The following is a 16,723-nucleotide window of genomic DNA, read 5'->3' on the forward strand; positions in this document are numbered from 1 at the left end:
TTGGCCAGGTCGCAATTGTAAATGAGAACTTGTTCTCAACTTGCCTACCTGGTTAAATAAAGGTGAAATAAATAAAAATTCAAGTCAATGACGGTATAATTGGTGGACTGGCGGCCATTGCAAGTGTACCCATCAATGTGCCATTATTTGTTGATTCAACTGACATTACAAAAAATGCTTGAGGCTTATCAGTTAACATAATTTGAATTGACATTCTACATTATCATGGAAATTATTGCATCACAATACCAGGAAGCCATTGTGAGTGTACCCATGAGTTTATCAGTCAAGTTGCCAGGGTTAGAGGAACCATTCTATTAATTCTATTTCTATGTGTGCTGCTGCTGCATTGTGGTGGCGTTGCCTCGCAACCAAAGACTTGTTTGCTACAACAACATGCTTGTTTCAGTAAGGAGCAACAAAGTTCCATCACATTAAGAGTCCATGTTGCCTCAGAAACGGACACAATCGCATGAATGCCTGGCCGTCCCGTCAGCAGTTGTTCAACCCCAAAAATGTAATAAAATTACATTACAAAAAAATGTATGACGGTTATTTTATTTTCATGAGTCTTCATATCTTCCGGTTATAAGGTAATTGTGCCAGCCCTAGTCCCACAGACCAATTGCATGGTTATCACAATGATATGCTGGGCGCTAGTAGCCATTTCACTATAGCATCACTGCAGATCAAGATTTCACATCCAGTAAAAAAAATGATTTGGGGGATACGAAGTAGCCTAGGTTTGTGATTCTTTGATCAAGTACAAAAAGACCAGCCTATTTAGATACTTAGCCTACTAGAGAAAGACTGCTCTGCTGATTTTAGAAGTAGTTTGAACACAGTTGCTCCAAAGAGCTAGAGGCTTTCATAAAGTTTAATCTTCATTTGTAGATTAGATGGATTCTGTAGTTTTTGTGATGGCATATATTGTTATCAAGTGCAAAAGGAACAGGCTAGATAGGCCTACGTACTAGAGACAGACGGTTCTGCTATTTAGAAGTTTTTAAAGGACAGATTTTCTTTTTTAATCCTGTTTGATAGAGCTTCTTCCTGTTTCTACTTTCTGTGACCTATTAATGATCATAATGACGTAATGCTGCGTCTAGTCAAGGTTGTGGGTTCAATTCTTGTCGGTATTGATACTCATACTAAATATGTGTGCACTCCCTGTACTGTACTCTTTGTCACTTTGGATAAAAGCATCTGCCAAGTAAATTATATGCTGTTGAAGAGATCATGAAAGTGAGGTGTAGCCTATCTTACAAAAATGAATCATCTCTGTAGCATTCATTCAAGAGTGGTTGTCTTTACATAGACGGGCAAGCTGATTCCACCGGTAGCACAGCCATTCTATTGACCTGGAAGGTTTTGGAAATGGAGTAATCATTGATGTATCTGTAAATGGCTTTCTCTCATTATATTATTCATTTGATAGGCTATAACACCAGCCAAGAACAAAGACCAAATCCCACAGATGCATCCTATCCCTGTTTTACTTTTCCACTTCCTGTATTTTGAAATGGCAGCAGGTAGCTTAGCGGGTAAGAGTATTGGGCCACTAACTGAAAGGTCGCTGGTTTCAAATCCACAAGCTGACTAGGTGAAAAATCTGATGTGCCCTTGAGCAAGACACTTAACCCCTAATATCTCATGTAAGTTGCTCTGGATAAGAGCGTCTGCTAAATTACTAAAATGTAAAAAACTAAATGTGACTGGCTAGCCCTAAAATCTATTTGGGTCACATTCGGTAACGGTGAAGTTAGAAATGGCATGATTAGAGTGGACATGATTCAGTATCTAATATGTCAGAGAGGGATGATTGTTCTACATACTAGTCATTTCTATCTCAAGGTAACTGACATCGGACTCTTCTAAACACCCAGATTGCATCTGCAGGTCACAGAGGGGTCACGTCAGGGCCGATGGATATTGCGTTCAAACGGGCTGTGTTGAGGTCATGATGATAATCTGCCTGCCTCGCTCAGTAGAAACTAATTATGGGCATCTCCCCAGAGTCCCCTTTCTTTCCAAAGCCTCCGCAGTCGGTTGATGAGTCGTTTGTGTGTGAACTGATGATGAGGTTTGTTATTTATTGTCATACCCTGTGTGTTATTTTCCCTTAAGAACCTCCTTCCTCTCAGAGGAGGCTCTTTGTGTGACGCTGTGTTATGCTGGCTGAGGAGTGTGTGTGTGATGCATGTATGATGGTGTGTTATGCTGCCTGAGAAGTGTGTGTGTGTGTGACGCTGTGTTACGTGGTGTTATTTTTGGTGGTTGCTTTACGATGGTCATGAAATGATTGAACCGAATAACGATTCATAGGCCTACTGAGCAAAAAAGGTGTTGAATATGGTGGTTGTATAGAAGAGTAGGTACACACCATATAGTAATATATAACCTATGACCCTTAGCAGATGTTTTTATCCAAAGTGATTAACAGCATAGTGAGCGCATGTGTTTTTAGCATGTGTAGGTTATGTGATCCCTGCGGGAAAATAACCCATGACCTTGTTGCAAGTGTCGCAATACCAACTGAGCTACACATGGCCGTTTACCTTCAAACTAGACATGGGCTAGTCTGCTGTTATTTTCTGTGTTATGTGGTGGTGCTGTTTTCAAGGTGGTTGAGTCCATTGGGTTCAATAAGAAAGTGATTTCATAGTGTTCGATACTGAGCAGAAAATTGTTTTTAATATTTTGCAGGCTATAGAACAGATGGGTGTAGGCACAATGTTTACCTTCCTACTAGACATGGGCTAGCCATGCTGGTAGTTAGATCTGCCTGTCATTAGTTCTAAGTGATCAGTGCTAAGTCCTCTTAAACCTTAAAGCTGATATTTTACTACTTTTGTATGTCATTTTAAGCCCTTAAGTGTGTAACTTTTCTACTGCTGATTCTGACACATGGATAGAGGGAGAGCAACTACAATGTTAGGGCCGGGACGATACCAGTATCGCGATACTCGTTAGTATCCTGGCAAGGAAACAAAATACACAGCGGATTTAACTTCTTTAGGAAAACAGCCCTAATGTTGGAAATAAACATTATGTTTATAGCTCACAATATTTTACATACAGCAGGTTAAAGGACCAAACAGTGAGGTCTGCTTTGGGTTTTCCTTTTTGCCATGTAAAAAATATTGTGATACTGGTATCGTCCCGGCCCTATACAATGTATTTGAATCATTTATTATGATTCATTAACATTATTAAGGTAATTTGATTACATGCTGGCTAATCCTGTCTAATTGTAGTGTAAAGCTTTCTCAAGTAGATTAAGCCCCTTAACTGATTATCACATCCCCTTTCAGATTTAATGGATAAAGAAGGGCATTTTTTTTTACATGTATTACGGTAGAGTACCTCCTGTGGGCAGTAAGTGTTCATAATAAGCTAATTGTGTTTTAGTTGTTGAGAACTCATGTCAGGGGGACGGACTATTATGTCACTAATTCCCATCTCATTCACAGAGCTTTGATGGCTAAGCCTTGTGTTTACTTATTCATGTATCTGCATATCATTGCATCTGTTTGAATATATTCTCTGTTTCAATAATCCCCTAAAAGCATACCCTTCAGTCAGTAGACTCCAAGACAAACAGAAATAGATGAGTGTTATGCAGCACTTTACAGGACTGTAGGCTTATGATAATAACTGTATTTGTATCCATAAGGAAATTGTTTGTCATACAGCATACCAGAATACCGATATTATTCACATATTTACAGCACATCACAAACAGTACATACATAGCTAGTCCACCATGCCTCTTATGTTTTCGAACACTTGCTATGTTTCTCTCCTCAGCTTGCTCTGACCCCATCCCAATATACAGTTTGTTTCTTGCCCCAGCTTGCCCTGACCCCATCCCGAAATGCAGTTTCTGTTTCTCTCCCCAGCTACGCGCTGACCCCATCCCAATATGCAGTTTCTGTTTGGGAACGAAAGAGTCCAATCGGGACAAGAGGCCAGAGCAGCTTCTCTCCTGTGCAGACTGTGGGAGCAGCGGTAAGTTCATACCCTTTTTTCATTTTGTATATGACTGTGCCAAACTGGGCTGAACTTGGCTGACCTGGTTACACATTCACCATATTTCAGTTACCTAGACTCCTAGAGAGCCTTTGTCCACTTGACACAATGTGCATGTTTGAGGTCTCACTACATGGCAGTCGGACTGTGCAGAATAACTGATCTAGATCACCTTGCATCCCACATAACTACTCATTATGTGATCAAGCTTAGTGATTATTCTGCGCCTTGCTGAAACTGATCCTCTCGAACACACTGGCCATGTCATAGTTAGTCTTGCCGACTACTTTCTAAAACTGTGTGCTAATCGTATTACATACCATTTAGAATGTACTGTTTAGTAAAAAGACAATTCTCTTCCTCAATAGCATGAAGGGAATTCTACTAGATGAAAATTAAAAATTTGATTGCATACTGAATTTCTGAACTAATTTCTTAATTATAACACGTTGCATTTAGGCACACCCAATCAGCCTATTATTTAGAATGCAATTACGGGTATTCGGCCACAGCCACTGTCTGAATCCCAAATGGCACCTTATTACCTACGAAGTGCACTACTTTGGACTAGGCCTATATAGGGAACAGAGTGCCCCATTTGGGATGAAGCCACAGATAGATAGGGGGAAGCCCTCAGGACCCCAAACATCCACAAAACAATGTAGCTTGTACACTGAGTGTACAAAACATTAAGAACACCTTCCTAATATTGAGTTGCACCCCTCTCCCCCTTTGCCCTCAGAACAGTTTTAATTCGTCAGGGCACTCTACAAAGTGTCTAGTGTTCCACAGGGATGCTGGCCCATGTTGAGACTAATGCTTCCCATAGTTGTGTCAAGTTGGCTGGATGGCCTTTGCGTGGTGGACCATTCTTGATACACACGGGAAACTGTTGAGCATGAAAAACCCAGCAGCGTTGCAGTTCTTGACACAAACCCGTGCACCTCCGTCACCTACTACCATACCCCGTTCAAAGGCACTTAAATATTCTGTCTTGCCCATTCATTCTCTGAATGGCACACAAACACAATCCGCTTCTCAATTAAAAATCCTTCTTTAACCTGTCTCCTCCCCTTCATCTACACTGATTTGAAGTGGATTTAACAGGTGACATCAGTAAGGGATCATAGCTTTCATTTGGATTTAATTGGTTAGTCTGTGTCATGGAAAGAGCAGTTGTTCATAATATTTTGTACACTCAGTGTATATGTAGCTAATGTTGTAGCAGATGTGGTTTATATAGATTCTAATTAGGCATGGTCAATCTGCAATTTCTGAGTCTGTGGTTTAAACACAGTGAGTCGATGTGTGGAGGGGTATACCCCGAAATGGTAGCAGCAACTCTAGTGCCATCGAGCCGTTGCCATATTCCTCTTGCATCATGATGTTCTCCTGCTTTAGGCTAAACCCTCTACTTGAAAGACTTACTTGATGAACTGTTTCAATTGGATAGTTGGAAAAGGGAGACATAACAGACGAAGGAAGAATTAAGGCAAAACTGCCAACAACCCATGGTGGACTGAGGAAGGAAGCTGCAGATTCTACTTAAGTGGCCATTAGAATTTAGAAATCACTCATGTCGTTGAGTGAACGGCGCTCTCGGAATCGGAATGCAACAGCATTCTGGGAACACGGCAGGCAGCAATGAGGGACAGAGAGGGAAATAGGATCAAATGTCATCCATTTTCCACTGCCGTAGATTGGTGTCATTTTCCTTTACTGTTCTTTTCTTCCAGACAAAATTGCTGCTGCTAACCCTCTGTAAAATGACCTCTCATAAGGATTTGTTTGCCTTGGAAACAATTATTTTAAATGCTGTAAGGAATTGTTCTCCCAGTGACATTTTTATAGCTCAAATTTGACTAAGTAGCGTTGAGGTGGTTTTCATTAACCGCTCCTAGTATACACACATTGTGCTCTGGGTGTAAAGCAGCTGTTTTACAACCATGAGAACGAGCCGGTGAGAGAGGAGGCACGCTTTTACATGACTTTCACGTTTGGGCCCCCATTAGACTGAGTTCTGCTACTGTTTCTGCCTCATTAAGAACAAATTATCTTTAATTAGCTGCTCAGATGTTTGATCATACTGTTTTTTAAACACAGCTTGTGGAAAAGAGCGAGAGGTCCCACCCGGACACATACGCGCACAGACGCACGCAAACGCTGCTTAACATTGTTGATAATGCAATATGTTAATATTTAACCTTGCTGTGTGAACATAATGGGAAGGTCGCGCCTCCCGCTCGGTGAAACTGATACTAAAGGATGTGTCCCAAATAGGACTCTCTTCCCTATGTAGTGCACTACTTTTGACCACTGCCCTGGTCCCTGATCAAAAGTAGTGCATGACATGGGGAATAGGGCTCCATTTGGGACACCGCCTAAAGGATGGTTGAAATGTGCAGCAACACTAATAACACTCTTTAATTACCTCTGCAGGGCACCCATCTTGTCTGAAGTTCTCCCCAGAGCTGACCACAAATGTGAAGAGATTGCGATGGCAATGTATAGAATGCAAAACCTGTAGCTCCTGTCGAATACAGGGCAAAAACGCTGTAAGTCTTTTAATACTTTAGATTTAGTTCCAAATACAGTGCCATACCATTTAATCTGTGTGAGATAGAGATTGATAATGCTTTCATGAAGACATAATAATGTAATCAAACCGGTAATAAATGTCCCCTTAACAATGATAATATCTGTGTCCCAAATAGGACCCTATGGCCTATATATAGTGTACTACTTTTGAGCAGGGCTCTGGTCAAAGGTAGTGCACTATATAATGAATAGATTGCTGTTTGGGACAGAGACATATCATGAAATATTTTTTCAAGCGTAGATCTGCCATTTTCGGGCATCATGTTGTGCAGTGAAGACACAGCCTCCTTTTTCCCCATCCACCCTTCAACCAAACATAATTCACCTCCACATACATCATCCATATTAAACTAAACGGACATGTCCCTCTTTAGAGTGAAATTACAGAAGGTGTAACATCTATGCAACAACAGGGAAGCAACCACACAGCCCCACACATGCCTCCTGTCTCCTTGCAGGACGAGATGCTGTTCTGTGACTCTTGTGATCGGGGGTTTCACATGGAGTGCTGCAACCCACCACTCTCAAGGATGCCAAAAGGTAAAGGTGTTCATACATATGGTGGTCTCTCTGTGTGTGTGTGTGTGTTCTTCATAGGGGGGCTTTAGGTCTGTCAATCATCATAGTGAAGCAGAGATGGCTTATTAGGAGATTTGCATGAATATCAAATGATTCCCCAGTGCCAGAGGAGAGATATGTAGATTACTGTACATGGCCTACAGCTATGCTTGTAATGATTGAACAACTACTGTAGCGTAAGACCTTTGGCAGCGGGACTAATATTCACACAAGTCGCATCGCTTTGCTAAAAATGCGCTGACATGGGCTGTCTCTCAAATGGTACCCTCTTCCCTACATGGGCCCTGGTCAGAAGTAGTGCACTTTATAGGGAATATGGTTCCATTTTGGGATACAGTCTATTTCAGTGGACCCTGATGTTTTTTATTTTATTACATTTTTATGGATTTCCCTGCTTTGTGCTGAGTAATTGATTGTTGTAAGGAGTGAGTAGGAGTGTGTCTCTCTCTCTCTTCCTCTCCCTCCCTCGCCATCTGCATTAAAGGGAAATGTTTCCAATGAGTGTGTGGTGTGAGTTGATGAAGCCACCTAACTGATGCTCTCCTCTCTCTAGGTACCTGGGTCTGCCAGGTCTGCAGGCCCAAGGAAAATGGAAAGAAACTGCTGCATAAGAAAGCCGATGAGATCAAACGTCGATATGCAAAGCCAATCGGGAGGCCCAGAAATAAGCTCAAACATAGAATGTAAGTTTATCACCATGATCTGTAGACATTGTCTTTACTTTAGTGTACCAATAGAAGGTTGTGCAGAGTGTCTGTAAACCACATTATTACCTCAAGGAAATCCTTCTGCTTTTATCGCAATATTTTGTTATAAGTTGAGTTATGACTAAGTTGTTTTCATAAACGTAGCTTTTGTTTCATACCATAGTTTGTGTCCTTGCCTAACCCCTACGCTGTTTCTGTTCTAGGTCTGTAAGCAGTGGTGACGGCTCCATGCTAGCCCGGGGAGGAAGGGGGTCACCTGGTAGGGGTCAAAAGCTTATCGTCTGTTCCACACCTTCATCTGGTCATGCAGCATCTGTGAAGGACGCCACAGACAGATTGGCTGTTGCTACATCAGACCCCTGTTGGGCCGGTGACGCTGTCACCTTCACCACCCAATTCACCACCTCCTCCTCCACCCCTTCCACCACCCCCCCCCCCACGCCCACCTCGTCCTCCTCCACCCCAGCAGTTACACTCACTGTTAACAAGAAAACCAAAGGGCTTATCGATGGGCTTTCCAAATTCTTTACCCCCTCGCCTGTCGGCCGCAGGTCGTCGCGAGCCGGCGAAATCTTAGACCCCTCTGCCCTGAAAGGGCCACAGTCTTGTTGTCCTGCTAGGAAAAAGCCGGGCACTCCGCCGAAACTATGGGAACTCAGTCCGTCTCAGTCAGTTGTTGGCTTAGCTGCAAAGTCTGATACAACTCCAAGTCAAAAGCTAACCACCACCACCACCATATCTCCCTGTACACTCCCTCCCCCCCCCCCACCCACGTCGCTTGGACATAGCCCCACCACCTCCCTGGTCTCCTCCAGCTCCACCTCCGCTAACTCACCCCAGAGTTCTTCCAGCCAGTCTAGCGTCCCCTCCATCACCAGTCTCTCTAATCACAACCAACTTAAGGGACTCTTTGACGGACTCTCCCATATCTATGCCACTCAGGGACAATCTCGGAAAAAGGGACTGCCTTGCTACGCACCTCCTAAGCGCAGACACCGTAAGCAGGACTTAGGGTCCTGTGCCACCGCGTCCAAAACATATCCTCTCATTCCCCATCCTCCCCAACAGCGCCTCGGAAAGAAAGAGATGACAAAGAATAGGTTGTTGTTGTCGTCCCACTCCTCCTCCCATCCCAGGCCTGGCCGGCCCAGGGGGCGCCCCTTTAAGGTGGTCAGTCACTTCAGACGTAGCCCCTTTTTAAAAAAGCACAGGACGCTAGGCAGGCTAAGATGTAGAGTGACCCCTCAGAAGGGACCCCAGGAAACACCAGGAAAGGGAGACATGACAGACGAAGGAAGAATTAAGGCAGAGCACGACCATGGTAAGCAAAGGCGTGAACGCTCCGACCGAAAATACCTGCGTCTACCTCCGCTAGTTTAAATATTTTTTTAACCCAAGGCTTGTCACAAAATGCCTTACCATACTACTGTACGAGCTAACAAATGTTTTCTTTTTACAAGAGTGAACAAGCGCATTTTGGCTTCGCCCCGCTTTAATTCAATAACATTTTAACAGTTTCTACTACTAATCTTTTACACCACCTACTTTAATTAATTTCCGGGGTTTTTTCAACTCGTTTAATTTCGTTATTACGTTTTGACTTTGGCTGCGTAATGAATCTAGCTACGCGGCTTCAGTTCCATCTCTCTACCGTCGGCTTCTTTGTCATAGTAGTGCATGGCCCAACCACTAACCCCTACTTCAAACTGTTCTCTCCTTGCTCTGGCCCAACCACTAACCCCTTCTTCAAACTGTTCTCTCTTTGCTCTGGCCCAACCACTAACACCTTCTTCAAACTGTTCTCTCCTTGCTCTGTCCCAACCACTTCAAACTGTTCTCTCTTTGCTCTGGCCCAACCACTAACCCCTTCTTCAAACTGTTCTCTCCTTGCTCTGTCCCAACCACTAACCCCTACTTCAAACTGTTCTCTCTTTGCTCTGGCCCAACCACTAACCCCTTCTTCAAACTGTTCTCTCCTTGCTCTGTCCCAACCACTAACCCCTACTTCAAACTGTTCTCTCTTTGCTCTGTCCCAACCACCTACCCCTCCTTCAAACTGTTCTCTCCTTGCTCTGTCCCAACCACTAACCCCTACTTCAAACTGTTCTCTCTTTGCTCTGTCCCAACCACTAACCCCTTCTTCAAACTGTTCTCTCCTTGCTCTGTCCCAACCACTAACCCCTACTTCAAACTGTTCTCTCTTTGCTCTGGCCCAACCACTAACCCCTTCTTCAAACTGTTCTCTCCTTGCTCTGTCCCAACCACCTACCCCTCCTTCAAACTGTTCTCTCCTTGCTCTGTCCCAACCACTAACCCCTACTTCAAACTGTTCTCTCTTTGCTCTGTCCCAACCACTAACCCCTACTTCAAACTGTTCTCTCTTTGCTCTGTCCCAACCACCTACCCCTACTTCAAACTGTTCTCTCCTTGCTCTGTCCCAACCACCTACCCCTCCTTCAAACTGTTCTCTCTTTGCTCTGTCCCAACCACTAACCCCTACTTCAAACTGTTCTCTCCTTGCTCAGTCCCAACCACTAACCCCTTCTTCAAACTGTTCTCTCCTTGCTCTGTCCCAACCACTAACCCCTACTTCAAACTGTTCTCTCCTTGCTCAGTCCCAACCACTAACCCCTACTTCAAACTGTTCTCTCCTTGCTCTGTCCCAACCACTAACCCCTACTTCAAACTGTTCTCTCCTTGCTCAGTCCCAACCACTAACCCCTACTTCAAACTGTTCTCTCTTTGCTCTGTCCCAACCACTAACCCCTACTTCAAACTGTTCTCTCCTTGCTCTGTCCCAACCACCTACCCCTCCTTCAAACTGTTCTCTCTTTGCTCTGTCCCAACCACCTACCCCTTCTTCAAACTGTTCTCTCTTTGCTCTGTCCTAACCACTAACCCCTACTTCAAACTGTTCTCTCCTTGCTCTGTCCCATCCACCTACCCCTCCTTCAAACTGTTCTCTCTTTGCTCTGTCCCAACCACCTACCCCTTCTTCAAACTGTTCTCTCTTTGCTCTGTCCCAACCACTAACCCCTCCTTCAAACTGTTCTCTCTTTGCTCTGTCCCAACCACCTACCCCTTCTTCAAACTGTTCTCTCCTTGCTCTGTCCCAACCACTAACCCCTTCTTCATACTGCTCTCTCCTTTATCTGTCCCCCCTGTCCTTGACCCGATGCATTAGTGCACTGGCTTCGCCAATTGTGATTTTCGCCTAGTAGTGACTGTACTGTTCTGTTGTTGGATTATAAAGCCTCGCTCTTCTCCCTTCCATTCCACCCTCTCCCACCACTACCACCAGTGGCACTGTCACCATTCAACCCTAACCTCCCACAGTCGTTAGACTGACACACACATACACCATTTATGACTCGAAGTTGACATGATGATTACGTCTATTGATCTACGCCCTCCCCCATCTGATTCGGTGTCATAGAGCCAGATTCCCGGACATAGATTTATCCTACTCCTCGACTAGAAGAAGCATGTTCAATTGAGATTCTCCATTGTGCATGCTTCTTAGTCCAGGACTGGGCTGTGTCTGGGAAACCGGCCCTAAAGGGCTAAGATTTTTTGAAAGGATCTGGATTTGATTTGAAGGGGTTGTAAATAATACTGTGAATAGAATAGTTTTTAAATTGATAAGCCAAAACATCCATGTACACATTTAAAATGTATACTCAAGTCTCAAACTAATCTCTATAATTCATTTTTTTTAATGTATAATTTCCACTTCTTTGTGTATAATACATAATTTCAAGTGTTTCATGTATGCTAAAGCTGCCTGGTTAGCTTTTCATCATCATTGCTGTTGTATCGTAGTCTCCACACTGCTGCTGTCACTGCATTGACTTTTTAATTAACAGGAAACTATCTGAGGCTGTGTCCCAAATGGCACCCTAGTATTCCCTGCATAGTGCTTTACTTTTGACCAGAGACACATGGACCGTGGTGCAAAGTAGGGCACTATATAGGGAATAGTGCCATTTGGGACGCAGGCTTGGTGGGATGACACATGAAAGCGGTTACGTTAGTAGAGTGATTTAGTTTCACGTCATTACATTCAGGATTTTCATTCACAGGTGCAGAGATGATACATTCATTATACAACTCCACAGAGACCTAACTTCGCAGAGGCTGTCGAACAAAACATACATTAAAAGCACATTAAAACCAAATGCATTTACTATACTGAATGTTCACAGGCTACAGAACACTGCTCCCTATCTACTCTATAAAGCTGTGATGATAATCTACCATGTTTGATGGTACTCCTCTGATGTGGCTGTTTGTTTACTGTGACAGCCTGTTTAGTTACTGTGACAGCCTGTTTGTGACTAAACCAGCATGTTTGCGACTGTACCAGCATGTTTGGTGACTGTGACTGTAACAGGCTGTTTGGTGACTGCAACAGGCTGTTTGGTGACTGCAACAGGCTGTTTGGTGACTGTAACAGACTGTAATGTTTGGTTACTGTAACAGGCTGTTTGGTGACTGTAACAGACTGTAATGTTTGGTTACTGTAACAGGCTGTGAAGGTGAATTGAGGGTGAAGCAGGAGCCTGGCTTTGTAGCGGTCTCCAGGGAACATGTCACAGAGGAAGACATGGAGATATTCACACAGGTCCACGAGCTCTCGTCGCAGGTGAGGGAACTGTCCAAAATAACCTCTCTCAATCACACTTCAAAAAACCTATCACCTAATCAATTAAAGTTATATGTAGCCTATAGCTTAACATTACAACCCCTAAATCAATGTTTGTCAGATGTTTTCAGACATGAAAATAAGTTTTAATGTCACAATGGGAAGGGTCCACATTCCAAGTGTCTGTTTGAAGATTTGAGACTTTGATGACCTATGTCAGACTTAGATCTTTGATATTGTTTGAATGAGTGCTTTTGGTACGACGTTGAGGCATTTTATTTTGTATTGCCGTGTTTAGAGAAATGGAACCATGACTATCACTGACTCTGGACGATACCCGGCCGTCATTGAGTTTGGGAAGTATGAAATCCAAACCTGGCACTCATCGCCTTACCCACCGGAATACTCAAGGTACAGTTTATTATTTCTTACACTCAGGTCGGACAAATGCCTTTCAATGCTAGGCTTCTTTATAAGATAAATACTTTATTAATCCCTGAGGGGAAATCGGTGTGTCAACTGATAAGTTGAATCCAAATTATAGGCTAACTTTTGTCTCGTTGTCTCTTTCGTTGGCAGATTGCAAAAGCTTTACCTGTGTGAGTTCTGTCTGAAGTACATGAGATGCAAGAACATCCTCCAGCGACACGCCAAGAAGTGTGGCTGGTTTCAACCTCCAGCCAATGAGATTTACAGGAAGGATGACCTTTCAGTGTTCGAGGTCAGAGGTCACTCTTCAAAGTAGTAAAACTATGGGTGCATCCCAAATGGCACCCTATCCCCTATATAGCGCTCTCCTTTTTTCCCAGGGCCCAATGGCACCCTATTCCCTTTATTGTAAACTGCTCTATATGCCCTGGTCAAAGTAAGTGCACTTTAAAGGGAATAGGGTGCTGTTTTGGACTATGATCATATGCTGGTGTATGTGTATGAAATGTGACTGAATGGTTTCGGTGAGAGAGGTGGAAAGAATCAACTGTTAGTTTAAATTTGAACAATGTTCTCATGCTGGTTAGTTTAAATTTGAACAATGTTCTAATGCTGGTTTTGTTCCATGTTTAGGTTGATGGAAATGTCAGCAAGCTCTTCTGCCAAAACCTCTGCCTGTTAGCCAAGCTGTTCCTGGATCACAAGACCCTATATTACGACGTGGAGCCTTTCCTTTTTTACATACTAACAAAGAATGACGAGAAAGGCTGTCACCTTGTGGGTTATTTCTCCAAGGTAAGGATATTCAATAGAATGAAAAATATGTTTGGTTAATGCAGTGACAGTGTCTTTACTATATTAGTCCTCTTAAAAGCTAAATGTATTTTGAAGGGATTGTGTGGTCGCGTGTGTGTGTGTGTTTGCTTTCGACAAGGACAGTGGCAGGTGCAATAAATTGCCAGCTTCAGTGCAGCTCTGACATACTTGATCTTTTTCCCCTTCCCTCAGGAAAAGCTTTGCCAGCAGAAATACAATGTCTCCTGTATAATGATCATGCCTCAGTACCAAAGGCAAGGCTTTGGAAGGTTCCTCATTGATTTCAGTAAGTCCCTTAATGCGTTCTAAGAACATAAAACTCAATTCCTGCTTGATTCTAGAATCCTTGCCTGATTCTTTACAATATAAAATAATCTGTTTTCCCAGGCATACATTTGTGCCCCTAGCTAGGTTTCCATCCAATTTGTGACAGATTTTCATGGGAATATTCGCATATCCGCATAAAAACAATATGCACAGAAATGTTTCCATCAAATTGACCTGTTGCGGATAAAAGGCTGTGCGTGATGACATAGTGCACATAAAAATCATTCAAATAAATTAAAAAAATTCCCAAGAACAAAAAAAAAACATACAAGTTAAATGGGTTTCCATCACATTTTCAACTCTACTGATGGTTTTATCACTAAACATGTTGCGTTTTATATAGCCAATGTGTCCACTCTGGTCTTGGCAGCAACAGCTGGCAGATACAGTGGGGATAGGCTACCTATATAAGATTATTATGGATAAAAGAGCAAGATTTATTTTAATTTGTCAAACAGCAGCCATGATCATGTCACCAGAATAAGACCCTCAATATTTATTGGAAAGGAGCATCAAGCTCATCACCTTGCACTTTCACCACCCTGTGAAGTTCATCATAACTTATTTCATCTGTAGCCTAATAAACTGCATGCTTTCCTGAGTCATAGTGGGAGGACCACACACCATATCATCGCATTACTTCGTTATTATATCGCAATTTCTCACATAATTAATTTTACTGAAATAAAAGAGGATCCCACCTTGTCTAGCGTATGTTGTTCTGTCGACATTAGGATAGTTTACTGACAAATTTGCTATTTCCATCAGGCCTCTGGTGACATTTCTATCCGACCTACTTTACTCACAAAAAAATTGTTGTGAATGAATTGAAATGGGTATATCAAGGCAATTTACATGCGTAAGTAATCATGTTTTCAATATTATAATCAGGAATTATAAAGACGTATTAGGTTATGTCTGCATAAGTTAATATTTGATATCCAATTACTTTTAGCAGTCTGTTTGCCTAGGGGTCCTTTATTGGAATAACCCTCCACTCTGAATTTGGACTGTTTGTCATAGCTATTGTATTATGTTCATGGTTTCCTCTTTGGAGTACTGGTGGGTTTGGGTGGTAGAGCTCTAATGGAGCATTTGATTTCCTGCTCACTTTGCCAGCATCATACCACCCTGCATCCCACTGCTGGCGTGCCTCTGAAGCTAAGCACGGTTGGTCCTGGTCGGTCCCTGGATGGGAGACCAGATACTGCTGGAAGAGGTGTTGGAGGGCCAGTAAGAGGCACTCTTTCTGGTCTAAAAATATATATCCCAATGGTCCAGGGCAGTGATTGGGGACATTGCCCTAGTTAGGGCTCTAAAGCCCTATGGGCCCTGGTCAAAAGTGGTGCACTATATAGGGAATAGGGTGCCATTTAGGACAAAGCCACAGACATTTTCCAGTAGCGCTCTCTTGGAGCTCATCTCTGTTCAATCTTTTCTTAATTCCTCTCTTTGTTATCTTTGCACATTCTCTATCACGTCCAGCCTCTGTCTGAACTTATTTTTTATATATTTTTTATTTTACCAGGTTAGTTGACTGAGAACACATTCTCATTTACATCAATGGCCTGTGGAATAGTTACATGGGAGAGGAGGGGGATGAATGAGCCAATTGGAAGCATGGGATGGCTAGGTGGCCATGATGGTATGAGTGCCAGATTGGGAATTTACCCAGGACACCGGGGTTAACCCCCCTACTCTTACAACAAGTGCCATGGGATCTTTAGGGACCACAGAGAGTCAGGACACCCGTTTAACGTCCCATCTAAAAAGAGGCACCCTACACAGGGAAAAGGGTGCCATTTGGCGTGGAACCTGTGCCTTTGAAACTGGAAGTTGTTTAGATTAAGATTTTTCTGCTTTTATTGGATTGTATTATTGGAGCAGTTTGTCTCGGGTAGCTTGCTGTGAGAGGGAAAGCATTAGCTCCGTTTGCCAGCGTGAATGCGGTTTTCTAGTCATTACTCCTGATGATTCTGAATAATCTCTTTGTTTTGATTTAAAGATGGTAAACCACAGCTGATACATTTATAAAACACACAGAATAACATGACTTGTTACTGTAGTGTTACATTTATTATCTGTGTTTTAGTTTTTCATCTTTGTTCTAGCAGCTCATTTATTTGTTGTCAATTATTGGCTCTCCTCTCGTCTCAGCTTTGGGTAATGAATACTGTCATAATGACTGGAATATTATGTATTCAGTGTTTGGTGATTAGATGTGCTTGTCTGGTTCCTTGTAGTGGGTGCACACATTAAAAGACATTAATTAATTTCAAGCTGCTTATAATGGATGACCCTTGACAGGATGGCTATAAAACTAATTACATACAGACATAGCTACCTTTTTACTTAGTTGTTTTCCTCTTCATTATCTCTGATAAGTGCAACCTCTTGTGAGAAATGACATCCAGCTGCTTCTCTCCATTTGTTGTCGCTTTTTCTCTCCTCTCTTTTTTTTCCATTCACCCTCCTCTCCTCCACCTCCTTTGTTGCCCTTGCCAGCATCATAGCATCTGACAGAGGTTGAAGGAGAGGATGTCTGATTACCTCTCTTCCATTTCTACTCTCTGAAGGTGAAAATGGAGCT

At 42.8% G+C, this 16,723-nt stretch overlaps 1 protein-coding gene across 7 annotated transcripts in view; it reads left to right on the forward strand.

Moving 5' to 3' along the window:
* The window catches only part of kat6b (K(lysine) acetyltransferase 6B), a 44,992-nt gene that overhangs the window by 17,955 nt on the left and 10,314 nt on the right, over nucleotides 1–16,723 (forward strand). For 3 of the 7 annotated variants that reach the window (XM_071393902.1, XM_071393904.1, XM_071393903.1), the window contains exons 3-12: nucleotides 3,903–4,011; nucleotides 6,472–6,587; nucleotides 7,005–7,170; nucleotides 7,763–7,892; nucleotides 8,120–9,237; nucleotides 12,446–12,561; nucleotides 12,860–12,972; nucleotides 13,141–13,282; nucleotides 13,624–13,785; nucleotides 13,999–14,092. In XM_071393902.1, the coding sequence (XP_071250003.1) occupies nucleotides 3,903–4,011; nucleotides 6,472–6,587; nucleotides 7,005–7,170; nucleotides 7,763–7,892; nucleotides 8,120–9,237; nucleotides 12,446–12,561; nucleotides 12,860–12,972; nucleotides 13,141–13,282; nucleotides 13,624–13,785; nucleotides 13,999–14,092 (2,266 nt within the window). The remainder of the gene's footprint in view (nucleotides 1–3,902; nucleotides 4,012–6,471; nucleotides 6,588–7,004; nucleotides 7,171–7,762; nucleotides 7,893–8,119; nucleotides 9,238–12,445; nucleotides 12,562–12,859; nucleotides 12,973–13,140; nucleotides 13,283–13,623; nucleotides 13,786–13,998; nucleotides 14,093–16,723) is intronic. The other 4 variants (XM_071393905.1, XM_071393906.1, XM_071393907.1 and 1 more) reach the window with 4 other exon arrangements.

Source organism: Salvelinus alpinus, chromosome 3, assembly GCF_045679555.1.
Source record: "Salvelinus alpinus chromosome 3, SLU_Salpinus.1, whole genome shotgun sequence".
NCBI classification, from domain to species: domain Eukaryota; kingdom Metazoa; phylum Chordata; class Actinopteri; order Salmoniformes; family Salmonidae; genus Salvelinus; species Salvelinus alpinus.